This window comes from Ricinus communis, chromosome 9 (genome assembly GCF_019578655.1).
Source record: "Ricinus communis isolate WT05 ecotype wild-type chromosome 9, ASM1957865v1, whole genome shotgun sequence".
NCBI classification, from domain to species: domain Eukaryota; kingdom Viridiplantae; phylum Streptophyta; class Magnoliopsida; order Malpighiales; family Euphorbiaceae; genus Ricinus; species Ricinus communis.
The window spans coordinates 6,704,008-6,727,368 of record NC_063264.1 but is presented as its reverse complement, the minus strand read 5'-3'; the positions used below and the strand labels follow the sequence as shown (position 1 = coordinate 6,727,368).

The 23,361-nt window shown below is 33.2% G+C and overlaps 2 protein-coding genes across 2 annotated transcripts; both read right to left on the bottom strand.

Annotated features, from left to right (window-relative positions):
* Positions 1-2,527: 2,527 nt before the first annotated feature.
* LOC8266736 (ABC transporter C family member 3) lies at positions 2,528-8,515 on the bottom strand. The gene is given in 11 exon segments (XM_002532987.4): positions 2,528-2,860; positions 2,959-3,198; positions 3,300-3,363; positions 3,477-3,782; positions 3,862-4,076; positions 4,170-4,436; positions 4,439-4,460; positions 4,711-4,875; positions 5,059-5,712; positions 5,792-5,878; positions 6,038-8,515. Coding segments are annotated over 11 exon segments (4,359 nt in total). The 5' UTR covers positions 8,237-8,515; the 3' UTR covers positions 2,528-2,720.
* Positions 8,516-9,536: 1,021 nt separating this feature from the next.
* On the bottom strand, positions 9,537-15,801 carry LOC125371095 (ABC transporter C family member 3-like). The gene is made up of 10 exons (XM_048379161.1): positions 13,093-15,801; positions 12,832-12,918; positions 12,099-12,743; positions 11,753-11,917; positions 11,182-11,473; positions 10,871-11,085; positions 10,489-10,794; positions 10,318-10,381; positions 9,982-10,221; positions 9,537-9,901 (listed from the first exon to the last, which is right to left on the bottom strand). The coding sequence occupies exons 1-10, from the start codon at positions 15,457-15,459 to the stop codon at positions 9,789-9,791; spliced, it is 4,494 nt and encodes a 1,497-aa protein (XP_048235118.1). The 5' UTR covers positions 15,460-15,801; the 3' UTR covers positions 9,537-9,788.
* Positions 15,802-23,361: the final 7,560 nt, after the last annotated feature.

Here is a 23,361-nt window from a genome sequence, read left to right as displayed (position 1 = left end):
CTAGCATTTCAGTAAGGAGTTACAGTCTCACTTCCTCTGCACTTAGTTGACTCTAGGCTATTACTGAAACTAAAATCACCATTCGAAAAGGGTTCTTCAGGAAGGGAATCTTTGTTCTTATTTTTTAAGAACCCAATATAACAGATGAACAAACCAGTGAACACAGAGACTATATTAGACACTAACTTTTGAATCTCTATAGACATGTGCTTCGCATAAAGAGTAATATTAGCAATTAGACTAGAACAAGATATTATGAAATAAAAACCCCACCAGACTCTCAGTAGAATTGGGAACTTTACCTCAGTTGAGTTAAAGAAGCAAGTGTGCAAATAAAAACCAAGTGCACCCCATGAAAGTGTTCTAAGCACTGAATCCAAAAGGTTCATCAGTTTAACGTCGGACCACTCATTTCTATACCAATAAGAGTAGCTCAACAAACAGAAGACAAGGTTAAACATTGATAGACCGAGACAACAAAATAAAGTCTGTTTATAACTCAAAATTCTCTTGCTTTGGTCCAACGTCTCCTCAGAATTACCTACCCTAAGTTTCTTGCAAGAAAAGACGACAAACAGCCCAAGTAACAAAACTAGGTGCGGTAAAGCAGAAAACCCATTTAGGAAAACGGGTTTAAGGAGCGAGTAAATTACTGGAGATGAGCTTGAAAGAAAAGCTGCAAAATCAAGAATTTCCAATTTTTAAGAGCTTTCGGGATGATGTTGGGTTGAATTCTTTGGTTTCTTTAACTGGAAAGAAAAGGTGAGGATCTATTTCTCCTCTCTAAGGAAGTGTATCATGCATGATAATTCTTTCAACAAGATAGACGCGAAAAGGAACTGAGACGAGATTTAACTGCTGAACTTGTGTTTTCTTCTGCGCTTTATAGCCCATGAAAACTAGTGGATTCTGCTGGCATTTAGTCTCCATGAATTATTGACCCAGTTGAAATATATATTTGTTATTTGATTTCTTAGCTCAACTGTCAACAAAATGGAAAAGCTTATTATGATTTGACTCTTTTCGCAATCCTTTCAATAATTACAAGAAAACTGTGACGCGTATTTTAATGAAAAGTTCTTTTGGATTCTTTTTGCACGGCTCGTATAGCAGTTTAGTGGATCGCTGGAAAATAATAACAGATACGACGCTCATCGCTTCAAAAAATTATAAACACATTACCAAATTTTGTTAAATTCTTGTATTTTTATTTTTTTTACTTGCTAACTCATGCATAAGAAAAACACATTACAATTAAACCTCAGGTAATTGAACTGCATCCTATAGAAATAATTATGATATATAAAATATCAATAAACTACAAAATGCTTATCTGTGCAAGAAGATGAGGTGGTTTCCACCAACTCGTTTTGCTCTTGCTTGAGCAGCAAACATCATAGAAGTCTAACATGAATATAGCGAGCTAAGATTTTTCCAAGCTCGTGTCTGACAAATTTAAGCCACGTAATGAAAAGGATTTCCAAAAGGAAAGTGGAAGAAAGAAAGAGAGATGTGTCCTGTCGAAAAACGAAGGAACAGAGAAGAGGGTAAAATAAAAAGATTTGTATCATAAAAGAAGAAGCTTTACATGTATCCCTTATGAAAAGAAAGGACAGATATGAAAGGGGTTTGAATTATAATTAAATTGTATAAAGGCAATTACAGCAGCTAATTGATACATATGTACAGCATTTAATTATGATTCAAATACCTTTCATTTCTGTCCTTTCCTTTCACATCCCTGATGCATAAAGGCAACCGATATATGAAAGAAAAAGGCACAAGCATTGTGGATTTTTGTAAAGAAGTGACAGAAAGCATATATTGGTGTCACTTCTGGTGGCCTCTAAGCTTCGAGGAAGCCAATGGCTGCCAGAAAATCTGAATTTTCTGTCCCATGAAACCCTGCTTCTTCTCATTCCATCTTCGTCTCCACTTCCATCTCAATTTCCATCCATGGAGGCTCAAATCCAATATCTTATGAACTAACAACAAGAAAACTTAATCTTAATGTCATATTCAGAATTGTAAGGTCTTTAATGGAATTAACAAAACACACACACACACACACTTTTTAACATCACTAAAAGAGAAATAAGCTGTTTTTCTTTTCCAATTTCAGTCAGTTACCTATAATCAGGTACAAATAAAATAAAAAAATACGGTGAAAGGAGATTCTTTGAGAAGTATAATGGAAAACTTATTCTTCAGGCAAAATCATGCTATTTGAGGATAAATGGAATTTCTCTTTGTAACAAAGCAATCACATAAATTATTCCTAAGCTTGAAAATGAGGGTAAGAAAACAGAGTAGAATATTTTCCAACTACTGCTGTAGTAATCCAGTGAAAGGTGAAGGCTTTTTTCTGTTAAATAATTAATTTATTTTAACTTTTTGTATGAAATACGAATATATGCACACTTTGCAATATTTTGGGTGATAAAAATAATTATTTAGGTGTTATTTTTATTTCGCCAAATTGAAAATGTGGGTTTCCAAATTAATTTATTGGACTCCAACACCATGATGATGAAAAATAAGGTCTCCAAATTTTCAGCTTTAGTTTTCTGTAGATTTCCCTGAATCCTATTTAATATGCCAACCACATCATCATTTTCAAAGGAAAGTTCAAAAGGAGAACACAATTCAATTCAATTAAGTAGCCAGAAAAGCTTCCAACTTTTAAATTTTCATACAAAATATTATTAATTCCTGGCAGTTTATGAAGCTTTTTCATTCAATTCCGTTAACTTCTCAAAACTGGTGCTTGACCTTGCTGTGTACTCCCCTACAAGTTGTGCAAATGATGATGACTTGTTTTCTAATAACCTTGTTGGAGAATCAAATTCCTCAATAAGCCCTGCACCATTGTTATAAATCATCAAGAACAATTCATATTTTAGAAAGAAAAAAAAAATCGAAAAACTGCTACTGCATTCAGTAAAGATGCATGCTCACCATGACCCAGAAGCAGAACCATGTCGCTATCGAGAACAGAAGTTATTCGGTGTGCAATGGTTATAACTGTACAATCGGAGAAATGTTGCCTAATGGTTTGCTGAATTAAATTATCGGTACCTGTATCAACAGAGGCAGTAGCTTCATCAAGGACTAAGATCTTACTCTTCTTGAGTATTACACGACCAAGACACACTAGCTGCCTCTGACCCATACTCCAGTTCTCTCCATTTTCGATGACTGCAGTACCAGGATGATCATTCACAATGTGAATCATATATCATCAGGTCTAAAATGATTCGCATACCAGTTTATTATTATTAAAATAAAAATAAATAAACCTGTGGAGTCCAACTCTTTCTCCTTCTTTCTGATTTCATCTCCAAGTTGACATTTATCTAGTGCCTGAACCCATCAAAACATACATTAGCATATTCCTGGAAATTAACAATCCTAGGAACCTTGCATGTCTAATGGAAGAACCATTCTTCCAATGGAAAGAAAATAAATAAACCTACCTCCCAAATTTGTTCATCGGTGTATTCTTCAAGGGGGTCCAAGTTACTCCTTACAGTTCCTTCAAACATGGTGGGATCCTGAGGGATAATGCTAAGTCTTGACCGCAGATCTTGCAAACCAATTGATGATATATTGATGCCATCAATAACAATCTGGCCAGCTGCAGGGTCAACAATGCGGAAAAGTGTTTGTACAAGTGTTGACTTCCCGCTGCCCGTTCTCCCAACAATACCAGTTTTCTTCCCTCCTGGGAAGGTACATTTGAGACCTCGCAAAACAAGTGGCAGATGAGGGGCATATCGGACCTGCACCATATCATAATCATTACTGAAATATATGTCATGGAAGAAACAGAGTTATCAGTCGAATAAAACAAGTAATTACCTGCAAGTTATTAATATCAATTTCTCCATGTGATGGCCAAGAACGGTCTGGCCTGTTTTCATCTATTACGAGAGGAGGCTCACTAGGAATAGACATGTATTGAAACACTCTCTCTACTGATATGAATTTGGTCTCCAGATTGCAAATATTCCAAATCACCCAAGCTTGTAACTCGTTTAGGTTGAGTCCATACATCACAGCTAAACCAGCAAAGGCTTTGAAATGAAATGGGAAAAGGAGAATGTGCATTTTAGGCTTACCAAAATAGTTAACTAGAACAAATACAAATAGATATAGGCAATACTAACCTGGATCGATTCCTTTAGGAACAGAAACTAAGAAAAACAAACAGAAGGCAAATGTAATAGCACAGAAGATATACATGCGGAAGCGAAGCCATTCCACTGCAGCCTTATTATAAAACTTGGGCCGAAAAAATGCATCCAATAGTTTCGTATTTGTTTCTTGGAATCTTGAGTGATGATCAAAGCTCCTGATCGTTGTGACTCCTGAAATTGTCTCAGCAAAATGTTGGATAATTGGAGCTTTGCAAACTCCAACCAACCGTTGAAGTCTCTAGCAGAAGGGGTGTAAAATTGCTGGATAATAAAAGAAATTATGAGAACATTTCTTTTTCTGGTATAGTAAATAATGAAGGTGATATTCATGCCAAACAGAAAGTGAGGCTACATCTAGTTGCACAATGTTGAAATTCATTTTGTTCTTTTGATTTCTTTAGAGGAAAGAAGGAAAAACCAGGTAGAGTTATTAATGATGTATCTTGAGGCAGCATGTGCTAAAGCATTATCTAGCATATAAGTGTGTGTTTGGAGAGATCCTGAGAATTACCTGGTACCAGATGCAAGCAGCAATCATAGGGATAAAAACAATAAAAACTTGCCATGCTACCTGAGACATCACTGCAATTATTCCTAGAAGCTGGATAATTGAGAATGCAACTGCCCCAACTCTTTTTGCAATTTGCATATCAACTACACTTTGGTCTGTAGATGCCTTTTAAAACAGAAAAGAGATCCATCAAGTGACAACAAGGTTTTACTATGACTTCCGCAGGAACAAAGAGGCAAACAATGAGACAGAGAAAGAGGAAGTAAACAGATAAATCCTACAAAATCAGATGCAGTGCAGATATTTATAAACCTAACTGAAAAGGCCTAAACAAGAATATTTACATACTCTGCTTAGGATTCGCCCACTTGGGGTTGCATCGAAGAAGGACATGGGTGCACGGAAAATACAGAAATGCATTTTATTGAAGAGTAGATTTGCTGTTTTATATCCTGCTGTTACAAGAAGCGTGGATCGAGCAAGAATGCAAAAAGAACTTCCAACTGCCAATGCTACATAGACAGTTATTACTGGTGTGTATCCACTGACAACAGGTGTCACAGAATTCGACACTGATGTTGCCCAAGCTATCCAATAGTTGCTACCAACTTGAAGCATCTCAAAGAGAATATGTCCAAGCAAAATAAAGGGCACTAGAGCTCCCCCATATGCTGCTGTGAGATATTTCCAATAGATTGGGAACCCAGCACTGCCTTTTTCTCTCTCTTCTTCTTGTACAAGCTGTTTCTTTGGCTCAATTATCTCATCAGCTTTCCCATGTTGTAGTTTTTTGTTTTCTCCTTTTAGAGGATCCTCACTAGTACTGCTCATGCCATCATTGTCCTTGCTAATACTTTCATTCCCAGAAACTGGCCCTGCTTGATTGGAATCAAGTGCTGCTAAAGCTGTCTTGTGTGCACCAACAAGTTCCATAAAGTCAGACCCAGAATTGAGGATGTCGTTATACTTCCCATCCTGTATAATCCTTCCATCTTTCATGACCTAACCAGCATGAACAAGTTGAAACGATTGGTTGACACGATAAATCAAAAGGCACTAAGGAAATGAAATCCATACTCACCAATATTAGATCAGCAGCAGGTAAAAACTCAATTTGATGAGTAACATAAATCACAGTCTTTGAACTCAAAAGGCCGAGCAAAACTTCCTGTCGTTCAATGATAAAACAAATAACTTTAAGACGAGCATCATTCTTTCTACCAAACAGAGATGAAAAACCAGAATGGAAAAAATGCATAAAATGTAATTATTAATTCAAATATTAGGACATTAAACAATTGTAATTAGGAAAGAAGAAATACTTCACCTGAAATAAATGGGATCCAGTATGTGCATCAAGAGCACTAAAAGGATCGTCAAAAAGATAGATATCAGCATCATGGTACAGAGCTCGTGCAATTTGTATTCTTTGTTTTTGTCCACCACTCAGATTGATACCCCTCTCACCTATAACAGTTTGGTCGCCAAATGACAGGTCTTCCAGGTCCTTCTTCAGAGAACACGCCTCTAGAATCCTCTCGTACCTTTCTCTGTCCATCTCCTTACCAAATAATATGTTCTCTTCAATCTTGCCACTCTGTATCCATGGTGACTGTGCAACATAGGCCTTTGTCCCACATAACTTAAGTGTCCCTGAGACCTTGGGGACCTCTCCCAAAATGCAGGAAAGAAAGCTCGACTTGCCTGAACCGACTGTACCACATACAGCAACCTTCATACCATGGAATGCCTTGAAATTTATGCCTTTCAATGTCGGGTTAGGGGCAGACAAATCCCAAGAAAAGTTTCCATCTAGCATCTCAATTGCTGTATCCAAGCTACCCTTTGGGAATATCTCTACAGCATCAGACTGCAAGTCATCAAGTCGGAGAAAAGATGCAATTCTATCAAGGGATACCTTGGCCTGAATCATCACAGAAATTGTGTCAGGAAGCTTATTGATTGGCTCTTTGAGAATCTTGAATGTTGCTAGTGCAGATAAGATCTTTCCCGACTCAAGTGGGATTCCTACAAGCATACAAGTACTGAATGTAACCACAGAGACAAAAATAGGAGCAACCCAGGAGACAAAACTAACAATTGATGAAGTGTAAACAGATTTTTTCAACCATCCCGACTCTGTCTCCCGAAGCTCGACGATCTTACACAAAACCTTCATTTCCCATGCCTGAAGTTTGAGAACTCTCATATTCCTTAAAATTTCAGATGTTGCCTTCATTCTTTTATCTTTAGATTTCATTAACTCGTCCTGAAAACTCTTCTGCAGTCTTCCCAATGGGTAGTTCAATAACATGATAATAACTATTGTAATAAAAGCAGCAACAGATCCAAGCCCAAGATTCTTATACAGTATGAATAAGGCCAATCCAATCTGGAAGATGACTAGCCAGGGATCGTGCATTCTCCAGCTCAACTCACCAATTCTATCTGCATCAACAGTCATAAAATTGATGATCTCCCCACTAGTGTGGTGCTGCTTCGACTGAGATGAAAGGGTCAAACACTTGTTGTAGATCATTGCCATAAGTACTGCACGAATCCTAATTTCAATTTTGTTCAACTTAAAGTACCAGTGTATCTCAGAGAGGCACTGTACAAGCTCTCCAAGCAAAAAGGCAGCAGCTAAAAGATATCCCTTGTTCTTGAACTCTCCTCGCCCATTCAGGCATTGAACAAATGCATCTATAAGGTATGGACCAACATAGGAAGCTGATGAGTGTAATAGCGCGAGCAAGACAGTCCATAAAATTTCTTTCCAAGCTGAGAAGAACAAAGCCTTTAGGAGCTTAAATGTGGTAAATCCACTAGCATCACCCCTATTTGACTCAGGTTTATTTCTGATAATTGGAAATGCCCCAACTGCACTATCCCGACTAGAAAGTTGAGGAACATCCGCAAGGTCTAAAGTTTTTTTATGCCCATCAGCAATTAGAGAACCTATCCAAGAGAAGGTAATAATACTGAAAAGACCAGCATTTGAATAAGGCGTTATGGTATCATCCCCTCTCGATTTAGTTGACTCTAAATTTTGGGAGAACCCCACATAACGTTGAAACAAACCAGTGAATGCAGAGATGGTTTCCCATGCTAAATACTGAACTTGAACAATGTCCACAACAACCACTATTATACTACCAAGCAAGAGTGTTGTAAGCACTAAATCCAAAAGGGTATAATGCTCATCATCAGACCAACCATTTTTATACCAACGGAAGTAGCTCAACTTACATAAGACAAGATTGATCACCAAAATCACCAAATAGCAGAGCACAGTCTGTTTATAGCACAAGATTCTCCTATTCTTATTAAACCTTTCTTTAGAACCTTGATTTTTATCGTCCACCCAAAGTTTGTTACAGACATACAAAGTCAACAGCACAAGAAACAGAAGGAAGTTGAATGCGCCAGAAAACCAGCGTAGGAAACTGGAACTAAGGAGAAAATCAGTACCTGAATATATCAGTGAGTATGAGTTAGAAAGAAAAGCTGAAATACCAAGTTCCATTCTTGACAGGTGAAAAACAGTGCTTTTTCTTCTTTTGACATCAAATTTCCCTCATCAAGCTTCTAGTAGTAGAATCTGTCTCGAAGTGGGGGTTGGATAATCTATCAAATGCTGATAAAGTGTGGAGGATTTTTGGAGGTTTTAACAAGATGGGTTTTCCGCAAATGAAGCCAGTACCTGAATAAAATAGTGAGCATGTTGGCCAATTAAACTGACTTAATTGGTCAATATTTCAATTAGTTTTTATTTCCATAGTAGGTGGCTAATAGTCGATTACTTTTAAACATTAAATCAATATAATATGACCAATTAAGCTTCAGTGCCTTAGTTGGTCAACGTTGCATTAAACTTTAGGATTGAGTTGGCCGTTCAATCAATCTAAGAGTTTAAAATCGGATGAGAAAGAAAGAAAAGAAAGATGGAACTTTATGCAAAGATAAATCCTTTAATACGAACCAAGCTAATCAATTTATCAATAAAAAGTTTCATATCATATCATATCACAGAGAATAAGCCGCAAGCAAATAGTGGCAGTGCTGGTGTCAAGCTTCCACTAAAGCAATTGCCACCTGAAGAATCTGAATTTTCAGTCCCAAGAAAGCACCGGTTCTGAATTTCCATCCATGAATGCTGTCGGAAATATCTCTTCCCGCGTTTTCTTTTTAAAATTAAGTTTTGATTTTGTTCAACACCTAGTCTGGTTTAAGGTTTTTCAAGGTCTTGAAATCTCTAAAACAAATAATGAAAAAGACAAACTAAACAAGTCATTGATTCTCACAATGAAGTCATGATAAATCAACTATGAAAAGAAATTAGAATAATAAGACCACCAAAAGAAAACAGAAATAAGTATAGTTCAAGTATTTTACATTTATACAGTCAAAAAGTGACACCTATTTTAAATTTTATACCTATTGTCTTTACGTGTTATTTTATTTGATAAAGTTATTAATACTAAACTCTGATTGAGATTTTATAAGATAATTTTAATTATAGAATACAATTAAGAAATACTTAAAAAAGAAAAGGCAAAGGGATTTCTTTTTTTGTACACTGGATCATACTTGGCTTATTTTGGATGCAAAAAGATTATTTAGGTGTCATTTTTATTTCAGGAAGTTGAGTATTCATGATTGAAATTTATTCCTTTTAAACTTTCTTTTTTTCTTTTTCCTCTGAAATTTCTTGTTTAGAGGCTTTTGTGCAAATATGCCTACCACATCATAATTTTCACTCTGGTGTTTCCAATCATTAGAACATTCTTATGTCAAGAGAAGCTTCAAAGGGAAACATAGATCAATTAACTAACAAGCCAAATTGTAAGCTTTAATTGCAGGCATTAAGTCCATACAAAATTCTACATTTATCAAAATAGAAAGGTTGCCTGGTTGACAACCTGACTGCAATTTTCTGCAACTGATAACTTGATTACCCTATAATGATGTATAGCACAGTTCGGAATTGATGATGCGAGTTAATTTTTTCGTCGTCGTCAAGAAACTTATTCCAGGAAATTTTTTGTAGTTTATGAAGCTTTGTCATTCAATTCAATTTACTTCTCAAAACTGGTATTAGACCTTGTTGTGTATTCTGCTACAAGTTGTGCAAATGACGATGACTCGCTTTCTAGCAATCTTGTTGGAGAGTCATATTCCTCAATTAGCCCTGCATCATAGTTATAAGTCATTAAGAACAATGCATATCAAGAGAATTTGCTGAACAACAATTAGGGGTAACAGGCTCACCATGACTCAGAAGCAGAACCATGTCACTATCAAGAATAGAAGTTATCCGATGTGCAATGGTTATAACTGTACAGCCGGAGAAATGTTGCCTAATGGTTTGCTGAATTAAATTATCAGTAGCTGTGTCAACTGAGGCAGTAGCTTCATCAAGAACTAAGACTTTACTCTTCTTAAGTAGTACACGCCCAAGACAGACTAGCTGCCTCTGACCCATACTCCAGTTCTCTCCATTTTCAGCGACTGCATCACCAGGATGATCATTTACAATGTGAATTCTAAGCCATTAAGTTTAAAGGAATTGTGCACAACTAGTGAAGTAGAGTAATAAAAACAAACCTGTGGAGTCTAGCTTATTCTCTTTCTTTCTAACTTCATCTCCAAGTTGGCATTTATCTAGAGCCTGGAACCATTAAAAGCTATGTTAGCACGTGCCTTCATTAAACTTAACAATCCTAGAAACACTGCCACGCTGGATAAAAGAATATGGAAAGAAAAGAAATAACCCACCTCCCAAATTTGTTCGTCAGTGTATTCTTCAAGGGGGTCCAGGTTACTCCTTACAGTTCCTTCAAACATGGTAGGATCCTGAGGAATAATGCTAAGTCTTGACCGCAAATCGTGCAAACCAATTGATGATATATTCATACCATCAATCACAATGTGACCAGCTGCAGGGTCAACAATGCGGAAAAGAGTTTGTATGAGGGTTGATTTCCCACTACCAGTTCTTCCTACAATACCAGTTTTCTTCCCACCGGGGAAAGTGCATGTGAGACCTCGCAACACAAGTGGCATGTGAGGGGCATACTGGACCTACATTATGTTATTGTCATTAATATGTATGGCATAAAAGAGAAAGAGTTATAGTTAAACAAAGCAAGTAGATTACCTGCAGATTATCAATATACACTTCTCCATGAGCTGGCCAAGAAAGGTCTGGCCTGTTTTCATCTATTACAAGAGGAGGCTCACTAGGAATGGACATGTATTGAAGTATTCTTTCAACAGATATAATTTTGTTCTCCGTATTGCAGATATTCCATATCACCCAAGCTTGTAACATGTTGAGGTTGAGTCCATATGTCACAGCTAGACCAGCAATGGCTTTAGAGAGGGAAAAGCACAAGGAAGAGGTTATTTTAGTCTTTACCTATTTGTACCCATAAAGGAATAACAATATACAAGACAAGAACTGCTAACCTGGATCAATTCCTTTTGGGAAAGTGATTAAGAAAAACAAAGAGAAAGCAAATGTAACAGCGGAGAACATATCCAGGCGGAAGCAAAGCCATTCCATTGCAGCAGAACTATGAAACTTGGGCCGAGAATATGCATCGCACAATTTCATATTTGTTTCCCGGAATCTTGATTCGTGATCAAAGCTCCTGATAGTTGTCGATCCTGAGATTGTTTCAGCAAAATGTTGGATAACTGGGGCTTTGCAAACTCCAATCAACCGGGACAGTTCTCTTGCAGAAGCAATGTAATATTGCTGCATAACAAAAGAAGTCATGATAACTCTTCTGTTCATGTTTAATACGTAGCTATATATAATATCTTATGCCAAATTGATACTGAGGCTACATCTAATTGCACAATATTAAAACTTATTTTGTTCTTGAACTCTTTGAAGTCCAGTGTTTCAAAGGAAATATGGCATAAGCAGATAAGCAAAAGAAAAAATTGTATTTTTTTTCTTACTGATGTACTATTAAAGAACTGAAGCGTTATTTAGAATTTAAACAAGTGTTCAAAGAGATCGAAAGATTACCTGGTACCAGATGCAGGCAGCAATGACTGGGATAAAAACAATAAACACTTGCCATGCTACCTGAGACATCACTGCAATGATTCCCAGAAGCTGGATCATCGAGAATGCAACTGCCCCAACTTGATATGGAATTTGCATATCAACTGCACTTTGGTCTGTAGAAGCCTATCAGAATAGAAACAGGTACATTAAATGAGCATTGGGTTGTCCCACAGCTTTTATGGGAACAAAAAAGGAAAAACTGAAAAGTAAAAGTGAAGGAAAACACAAAAGTGAAGGCAGATAAAAACTAGAAAACCACATGGAGTGCACATATTTATAGACATAACTGATGATATTAACTTACTCTGTTTAAAATTCGTCCACTTGGGGTTGCATCAAAGAAGGACATGGGTGCACGGAAGATACACAAATGCATTTTATTGAACAGCAGAGTTGCCGTCTTATACCCTGCTGTTACAAGAAGGGTGGATCGTGCCAGGATGCAAAAAGAACTTCCAATTGCCAAAGCTACATACACAATAATTAGTGTGGATCCGCTGACAGCAGGTTTCGCATCCTTCGATACAGGAGTTGCCCAAGCCATCCAATAGTTGCTACCAATCTGAAGGACCTGAAAAAGAATCTGCGCTAGCAAAATAAAGGGCACCAGAGCTCCTCCGTAGGCTGTTGTAAGATATTTCCAGTAGACTGGAAACCCAACTCTACCTTTTTCTCTCTCTTCTTCTTGAACGAGTTGTCCTTTTGGTTCAACTATCTCATCCATTTTACCATTTTGTGAGTCTTTGTTTTCTTCTTTTAGGGGAACCCCATTGGTACTGCTCATGTTGTCCTTGCTGATACTTTCATTTCCAGAAGCTGACCCTGCCTGATTTGAATCCAGTGGCGATAAAGCTGACTCATGTGCACTTACAAGCTCCATAAAATCAGAACCCGAATTGAGAATGTCGTTATACTTTCCAGCTTGTGTAATCCTTCCTTCTTTCATGACCTAACCAGAGCATATAAGATGTATATTGATTCAATAAGTTGAGATGATCAATCTCAAAAAAAGCTGAAGAAAAGAAATGCGTACTCACCAATATTAGATCAGCAGCAGGTAAGAACTCAACTTGATGGGTAACATAAATGACAGTTTTTGAACTTAAAAGGCCAAGCAAAACTTCCTGTCATTCAATGATCAAGGTAACATACTTTATAAGTAGCGCCATTTAGTTCTACTATGCATAAAAGAACAGAATTAGGAAAACAAAATGGCAAAACAGAACTAAAATAGATCAAATAGTAGATATAATTGGAGTTTTAAACAAAAGAGATAGGGTAAAAGAGAATTATTTCACCTTAAATAAGTGAGATCCTGTATGTGCATCAACTGCACTAAATGGATCATCAAACAGATAAATATCAGCATCTTGGTAGAGAGCTCTTGCAATTTGTATTCTTTGCTTTTGTCCACCACTCAGATTGATACCCCTCTCACCTATAACTGTTTGGTCACCAAATGACAGGATTTCCAAGTCCTTCTTCAGGCAACAGGCCTCCAGAATCCTCTCATACTTTTCTCTGTCCATCTCCTTACCAAATAATATGTTCTCTTCAATCTTCCCACTCTGTATCCAAGGTGACTGTGCAACATAGGCCTTTGTACCACACAACTTAAGAATCCCCGAGATCTTGGGTACCTCTCCCAAAATGCAGGAAAGAAGGCTCGACTTGCCTGACCCAACTGTACCACATACAGCAACCCTCATACCATGGAATGCTTTGAAGTTTATATCTTTTAATGTTGGGTTAGGAGCAGACAGTTCCCAAGAAAAATTACCATCTGCTATCTCAATTGCCGTATTAGAACTACCCCTTGTTAACTTCTCTACAACATCAGACTGCAAGTCATCAAGTCGAAGAAAAGATGAAATTCTATCAAGCGAAACTTTGGTCTGAACCAACATAGAAATTGTGTCAGGAAGATTATAGATTGGCTCTTGAAGAATCCTAAATGTTGCTAGTGCAGATAAGATCTTTCCCGACTCAAGAGGGATTCCCAAAACCATACATGTACCAAAAGTTACCACAGACACAAAAGTAGGAGCACCCCAGAAGACAAAACTGACAATTGCTGAAGTGTAAACAAACTTCTTCAGCCATCCCGTTTCTTTCTCCCGAAGCTCAACAATCTTAGACAAAAACTTCATTTCCCATGCCTGAAGTTTGAGAATTCTCATATTCCTCAAAATCTCAGATGTCGCCTTCATTCTTTCATCTTTAGATTTCATCAACTTGTCCTGAAAGCTCTCCAAAAATCTTCCCAATGGATAGTTCAGTAACATGACAACTATAGTTGCAACAAGAGTAGCAATAGATGCAAGCCCGAGATTTTTATACAATATGAATAAGGCCAGACCAACTTGGATGATGACCAGCCATGGATCATGCATGTACCAGCTAAAATCACCTAGTCGTTCTGCATCAACAGTCATAAAATTGATGATCTCCCCGCTAGTGTGGCCCTGCTTCGACTGGCATGAAAGGGTCAAACCCTTGTTATAGATCATTGCCACAAGCACTGCACGCATCCTAATTCCAATTTGCTGCAACCTAAAGAACCAATGCCTCTGGGAGAGGCACTCTACCAGCTTCCCAACCAAAAAGGCAGAAGCCAAAAGATATCCCTGATTTTTAAAAGCTCCTTGCCCGTTCAGGCACTGAACAAATGCATCTATAAGGTATGGACCGACATAAGAAGCTACTGTGTATAATAGCGCAAGCAAAGCTGTCCACAGAATTTCTTTCCAGGCTGAGAAGAACAATGCTTTGACAAGCTTAAATGTTGTAACTCCACCACCAGCATGACCACTGCCCAACTCGAGCTTATTTCTGAAAACTGGAAATGCCCCAACTACACTATCCCCGCTGTGAAGTTGGGGAACGTCCTCAAGGTCCAAAGTTTTCTTATTGCCATCAGCAATTAGAGAACCAATCCAGGAAAAGGTAAGAATGCTAAAAAGATCAGCATTTGAGTAAGGAGTTACAGAATCACCCCCTCTTAACTTAGTTGACTCTAAATTATCAGATGAACTACCATTCAAAAGGGGCTCTTCCAGAAGGGTATCTTCACCCTTAATTTTCAAGAACCCCACAAAACACAGAAACAAACCAGTGAACATAGAGACTGCATCCCATACTAAATACTGAACTTGTGTTCTATAAAGAACAATGTCCACAACAAGACAATAAAAAGAAATTGAAAAATAAACTCCCCACCAAATTCTCAATAATAATGGGAACTTTATTTGAGCTGAATCAAAAAAGTGGCTATGCAAATAAACAGAAAGTGCACCCCAGGAGAGTGTTCTAAGAGTTAAATCTAAAAGGGTAACTAGCTCAGCATCAGACCAGCCATTTTTATACCAATAAAAGTAACTTAACAAACATAATGAAAGGTTAAACACCGAAACACTGAAACAACAAAACACAGTCTGTTTACAAAACAAGACCCATTTGTTCCTATTGAACCTCTCTTTAGAACCACTACTATCACTCCTCTTAAGTATCTTATACGCAAACAGCACCAATAACACAAGTAACAAAACTAAGTGTAATGAACCAGAAAAGCCACGAAGAAAAATGGGTTTAAGAATAAAATCAGCACCTGAATACATTAGTAAGTGTGAGTTGAAAAGAAAAGCTGAAACACTACGAACTTCCATTCTTGAGAGGTTTCTTTGAAGTTTTAGCTAAGTGGGTGTTCGGCAAATTAGTTGGTTTCCTGAAATGCTTAGTGGAATGTGAGGATTTCTCTCTTTTTTATAATATTATTGCTGGTGAATAAGAGAGAAGGTCACAGATGCAATCTTTATGGGGGACGAAACGTGGAGACCAAGACTAAAGAGACGGAGATTGCCAAGAACAACAGGGAGTCAACGAGAGACGAGGTTAACAATCAAAAAGTTTGAATCTTTTCCAGGAAAGGCGTGATTTTTGAAAAGGGTGCGATAAATTTCCTATTATTTGCTCCTTCAGCATATTTTGGCTAATGACAATCGATGCATATCAGCATTTGTTGCTATTTGCCGCTACGTCATTACAACTCAACCCATAAAAGTCAGTATTCTTTTTCTCCAAATCTAACAAATTGGAATCTGTATTGCGTTCAATTTCTACACTTCATTTCCATGTTCCAATATATTCTTTTCCTTCTCTAAAAAAATCTTAATGAAGAACCAAAATGTTTCCAACTCGATTTAACTTAAAAAATTTGAGATTCAGGTTCACTTTTAATTTTCATAATTCAGCTACATATTAAAATTTTGTTGAATTAAGTAAGTTTAAATTAATTTTTTATTTAGATTTACTTGACAACAATAACAAATATATATACAAAAATTTTATATTTTAATATTAAATGATTGACATATATCTTTTTAATAAATATTATTATTTATTAATTTAATATATAAAAAATTTTAATAAAAAATTATTTTTAGTTTATAAGTAAGATTTGCTTATGTATGGGAATAATCTAACTCCTAATTATAGTTTTTTTTTTGTCAAAATACTTTTTCTGGTTTTCATTTTCTTTTTTTCTTTTTCAACTATGATAACAGTATGGATTGAGTTTTGCATATTATTATCAAATTAAGTATTTTCTTTTTAGTTTCAATGAACTCTTTATACTAAAATTAGAAAACCTTAACAAGTCTTCTAAATTTGAATTATTTATATATAGTTGAAATAAAATGTTTTTAATACATAAATATAATATATTTATTCATGCATAGATATAATACTGACATGTAATTTATTATAATATTATAATAAAATTAAAAAAAATTATCTTTTATAATATATTATTAATTATTATTTTTTTATTATTTGAAACATTAGTAAATAATTTTAAAGATAAAATATTTAATTTTAAAATTATGATAACAGTTACGAACTGCCAGGGGAGAGGATTAGAATTTAATCGCCCAAAAGCAACTTATGTTTGTATAGAAACTCACAGCATGACCTTTCTATCTAAGTCAATTAATGCCTTTGCATCCTGGTCCATCTTGCAATGTAGTCCGTAGTCAAAGTCATACGTGTGGGACTGTGTGTCGCCCCTTTAATTCTTTTTTATTTTATTTTTAATTTGAATTTATAATAAAATTAATATTTTATAATTTAGAATTATATATTAAATAGATATTTTTATACTTATGAAAGTAACTTTTTTACTTATACATTGTACAATTGTCATTAATTATTTTAATTTTAAATTATAATATAAATCAAGTTTGTAGATAAAATTAAATAGGATTTTAATGTTTTATAATAATTATAATATTTTTATAATAATAATAAATTAAATATTTTTAATGTCATTTTTATTTTTTATACATAAATTTAATTTTTATTAAAAATAAATATACATATAAAAATGTATCAGAATACAGTTACATATATCAAAATATTTATATTTCAAATATATATATATATATATATATATATATATATATATTAAATTTAAAATTATCATAATTGGTAGCACATTTTTTATTTTTTTATTAGTCATATTTCAGAGAATTAAAAATCAATATACTTTAGACAAATGATAAAATAGATTATTAAACTAATATAATATTATTTTTAGAAACTCTTAATATACTAAAGTTTTATATTATTAGTGAATGAAATTAATTTTTAAATATTTGATAATTTAAAAATTTTATCAATATGCAATTGATAATTTCTTAACCAAAAGTATTACATTTTATGTGGACATCAATTTTCATCATTCATAGGATAATGTTCATTGTTTACTGTAATGGTGTTCATTTTGTATTCCATCAATTTTTAAATACTCATTATTTAGTGAAGAATGTTCATCATTTATGATCTACATATTCATTAATTTGTTTTTGTTAATTTCGTAGTTATAACTTTATATATTATCTTCAATTACTATAAAATATTTTTGTGATTGGTATAAGTATTCATCATTTATAGGCATAATATTTATTGGTTTGTTAATAGATATCATTATAGAAAAAAGAGAATTACTGACATACTACATCTATCGCTAGAGGGGATAAATCTGTCGGTAATTCACTTCAGCGATGGACTTACGAAGGATAATCTGTCGGTAAACTGATCCTCATTAATCACTTACCAATGGAAATTTAAGTTTCGTTGCTAACCTAGCAACATATAAGGCGACAAATTCTTGTCGCTAGATGATGGGAAGTACTTGTAATCTTAGCAACGAAATTGGAGACAATGGTGACGACTTAGCAAGTGAGTTACCGTCGTGAAAGTAAGGCAGTTAGTGATAGACAAAAATCCCTTGCTAGTATGGCATCGGACTGTCCCTAACTAAGTACCTGCAAGTTAGCAACGTATTACTGTTTGTCGTAATGTCTTTAATATAACAATTGCATACTATATTTATTAATTTATTCAAACGGATATATATAATATAGACAGTTAATATACAAAAAAAAGAACGTCAAGCTAAAGTTATCCTACAAATATTTATATTTTAATATAAATATTTTTTAATAAATAAAATTAATATTTAACTTTTAAATAAACGAACATTCAATATGAACATAAATTAATAAATATTTAGTACCGATTTAATAAATATAAATTTAAGAAAAAAATGCATATCAAAGTTCTAATGCACGTATTGCACTTCGCCATACCACATTACAATGTATTCTAAAATGCAGAATATAAGGCCTCTCTATCTAAAGGCTAAAGAAAAATTGCTAACCTTCTTTGTTTTTCTTTGAGCCCTTGTAATTTTGCAATAATTGTTAATAATGCCAAATATGACAAGGCAAAGCAATTGGTTTTTAACTTTTTCTAATTGGGCAAATCCACTTAAGTTTGTCCTTTTTCCTTGTTAAGATTATAATTGTGGATTTTTGAGAGCTTAACTTGTAAGGATTAAAAAACAAAACAACAAATATAGTCCTTCTCATTTTCATAGAATAAGATTTAAAGTAATACTAAATGCATGTTTGGTTCGACTAATTAATGCAGCGAGTAGTTGGTAGCTGATAGTTGATAATTGATAAATCAAACCGTTTGATAAAATTTTATTAGCGATAATTATTAGTATTTGAAATGACTATTGAGGGTATACTTTAACTTTAATTATATTTTATTTTATGATATTATTTTCAGTAATACAAATTAATAAAAGTAATTCATAATAATTAAAAATATTATAGTTTATTTTGTTTAGCTAATTTGATTTATTATTAAAGATATCTACGAAAGTTATTTTAAAATTATAAATTAAAATCTGAAGTCCATTAACAAAAAATTCCTAATTCTAAATACCAAATTTATAAATATTATAGTTATTTAAATATAAAAAATAATTCCAAAATAAAAATTATTTATTATAAATTATAAAAAATTAATTATATAGAATCAATTCAAAATAAATTACTATTAATAAATTTTAATAAGAATAATATTATCAAATAAAAAAATCAAATCAATTATCAATTGATAATAAAATGCTCTAAAATATAGCGAATACAGCCATCGGCTCTACAGAATCTCTGAACCAAACACCTTTTAACATATCTAATCTATTTAATTTTAATATTCTTTTATGAGGTTATAAAACCCGATTCAATCAAATAATTTTAGTTTTTTTGTGTTAGTTAGAAATAAAAAAATTACTTAAATTAAAATACATATTAACTATCAAATTAAGTATTTAAATATATTTATAGTTTAATCCTCAGTATCATGCTTAAATATAATTTCTATTAATCCTTTTCCAATAGGATGGCTGGAGCTTTGGAATATAAAAAAAGAGTGGCACGGCCTCAGGTTTGGAAAAGAACTTGTAAACGACAAAATGCGAATGATCCTTTGCATTATTATTATATAATTGTAATACTTATGAGCTCATCATCACTAAGTAAAGTAATTGGACACTCCAAATCCATTTCAACCTTTTACACTTTATTATGCGAACATTGATCGGAGATAGTAATAACGACTCGGTGGTCCTGTCTCCTATTCTTCTTTTCTTGAGTCCTTTCTCTAATTAGTAGCTCATTATATTTTTAATAATTATTTTAATATATATTATATATTTTTCAGTTCCGTTAAACTATTACGTTTTTAGGTTAGAAATAAACGTTAAATATAAATAAAATATCTAATATACCCTAATGAATTAAATATTTTAACAATTCCTAAATTTTATTATATTATATTAATAAATTTATCTATTTTTATAACTGATTTTAATATTTTTATCATTTTATTACATTAAACTATTACATCCTCCGGTTAAAAGTAAATATTAAATAAAATTAAAATTAATTTAAATTCACTAATATTAGTATATTAGTATCATCATCAATATGTATATATAATTTTTTTTATAATTTATTTATATATTAAAAAAGAATTTTTTTATTTATATATCTATATTTAATTTAAAACGTGTCGAATAGAAATTTTATAAATAATAAAATTCTTGGTCAAAAATTTTAGTACAGTTATATATCTAAAATCTAAACTCAAAACTTTAATTAACCATCCGAGCGATACCTTATTAGATAAAATTTCTTCAATTAAATTTAATGATTCAGGGGAAAGCGTGATGGACAAGCTTGTATCCTCGTGGAACAATGGAAAAGGAAAAAAAGAAATAGTAGTTCTTATGTCACTTTTTGTTCTATCCTATCATATATGAACACATGAACGCTGCTTTATTATTATTATTATTATCATTCCATGAATGAATGCATATACTTATTGGTCACGTCTTGCTATGCATAGGCTAGAATTAACGGATGTGTCCACCAAAAAAATATAAATAAATGTAGATCCCAATGTTTTTGAAAACGAACCATATTAGTCAATTGATTAAATCGTATGGAGAATTAGCTGATTTATTTATTTAATTTGTCAATTTAGTTTATTTTTAATATTGTAATTTTATACTTGTAATGGAAAAGTAAACCTTATGTTTGTCTCAATTAATTAAAGTTCTGCAATTGATTAATCTGAGATTGTTATTTTTATATATTCCCTATATGTTATTTATATATATTCCCTATCAAACATATAAGAAATTAGAATAGTCGAATGAAAACAAAAATGGTGCATGAGTGGTCCCACTGCTTTAAAAAAGGGGTGGAAAAACTTGGTCGGAAATCCATAACAATGGTTGCATTTTCTTAATTTGTGGCCTCCCAAGTCATAAGTCAACCCAACCCCAAAAAAAAAGAACATTGTTTATGCTCAAAATTGTCTTTCTTAATGGTCCCATACCATTACGATAAGAGTTGTATAATATCCCTAAATTTTAAATTTTAAATTTTAATTTCATTAATTTTTAAAAATAAATTGGTAAACTAATATTTTCCGCCAATATATAACATCTTTAAATAATTATATTATATTGATCTGTGATTTTAAATAATTAAGTTATATTTTTCTGGCTAAACTCACGCCAGATTTAGATTCTCCATCCCCAAAAACCATAAAACAATTCCTCCTTGCCGTCGGCCAACCATTGTTGGGCTTCTTTATGCCTCATCGAAGCCAAAAAAATTCGGTCTTGATCTAGTGGTTTCCGGTGAGATCCGGGTAGATATAATTGCATATTTGGATTCAGCGCGTCACAAACTTTGCATAGGCATTTTGGATTTGAATTCCAACATTGTTGATGGTACCAGCTTTCGGACCCTGATATTTTTTAAACTCGTAAAACTTCAGATTTCTTACTTGATAATCTGTCGATTTAGTCTGCTCCACCCGAGTTATAGGAGCAAAGTTAATCATATAATCATTGCATATGTGTCATGCCTAATTTTAATACAACATTTTGATTGACAATCATTATAATTATTATCATTAAATTATTTTCGTTGTTATCGATATTTTTCTATTATTAATATTTATTATTTATTTATTTATTTTTACCATCATAATTTTCATAATGGTTATTATTGTTATTTATACTGCATTTAAATTTATAGTGCTATATTCATTGATACTTAATTTTAATATTTAATGGTTCATTGAATAATATTAAGATTATTTTCTATTTATGTTATTTCAAATATTATTAATGTATGGTAGTAATATGATCTGGGATGAGACAATAGTAGAACATGCCACCTGATGGGTTGCCTTAGACCGTGTGCGCATCGGTGAAAATCAGAGTCAGGTAATAGAAAAATATTTAGTGATGTGCCCTGGTCGAGTACAACTCTCTAGGCTTATAGAGTTTTGAATTGATGGAGGAAAGGTTCTTAGCTGTCCTCTCTAGGTGCCGGCTATGTTGGTATTTAAGTGACCAGACTAGACTTAAGGACCCTAGTTAAGCTTTGCTCTTTGGGCACTAATCTTATTGGAATAAAGGAGCTGAAAGGCTGCTAGAATTGGGGTTAGAGTTCTGCTAAAGTACTCGTTCCATATGTGTTAAAAATTGCATATTTTTAAATTATGATATGGCATGTATTTATTATTCTATGATGTTCTATACTATTTAAATAACTATATATATATATATATATATATACATATATGTATATGTATACATATATATATGCTTAATTCAGATATATAATTTTAGCTCACTCTCGAGACTGACAATCTTAATTTAATTTTTCAAGTATCAATTAGGTCTTTCGCAGTTCTTTTCCTTTGGCAACCCAACTTCTTTATTCTTTGGGTTTTAATATAATAAATTTTATTTGCATGACTCTCTATTAAAAGTCTAGATTCTCTACAGTTGTGATTCTGAAACTTATTATTTGTTTTGGTATGTTAAACCAACCGAAGAGGTAATACCTAATAATACCGATGAACCTATTAAATGTGCAGTATTTGTATGGTTAAATGTTAGTAATGAAATATTGACATAATAGATAAGATTATATTTATTTGATTTGATAATCTCTCAGGCTTGCAACTGTTTTTGTGGCCTTAAGCCTACCCATTTTCTAGCGCTAGTCACAGCCGCACAAAAGTTCGTGACAAGTTCTTTCACTCTATTCCTTGCCTACCCAGCTACAAATCAAGAATAAAAAAAAAATCATCCATTTCTCATCTTTTTCTATTGATTTTCAAACCTCTTTTTTCAGTTTAATTTGATTCGTTATGCTGATGTTTAACTTAGTTTATTTAGTATTATAAGAATTCAGATAATTTAATTTTTATTGATATTAATTTAATTTTAAATCAAATCCATCAATTATTTGGTCTTAACTACCATTCTCTAACAAACCCCTTCTAGAGCTAAATGATCATTTCTCAATTTCTTGCATTGCAAGGACCTCTTATGTATATGACTAACATGTAGCTTCCTTCAAGTTTCTTTGTATTATTGGTTTGTGTAACAATAATGAAAAAATATTCTTTCATAAAAAAATTATTTACCCACTCATATAATCATTTTGAGTTATTATTATACGTTTTAATATTTTATAAATATACAGCAAATAACGTACTATGTGTTTTATTTATTTTGAATTTATATATTCATATATAATATTTGTTAGCCTAAGTCCTTTCATAAGTTCAAGGCACATTTGATTTTAATCTTAACAATTAAATTGTGTGCAATGACTTTAGTT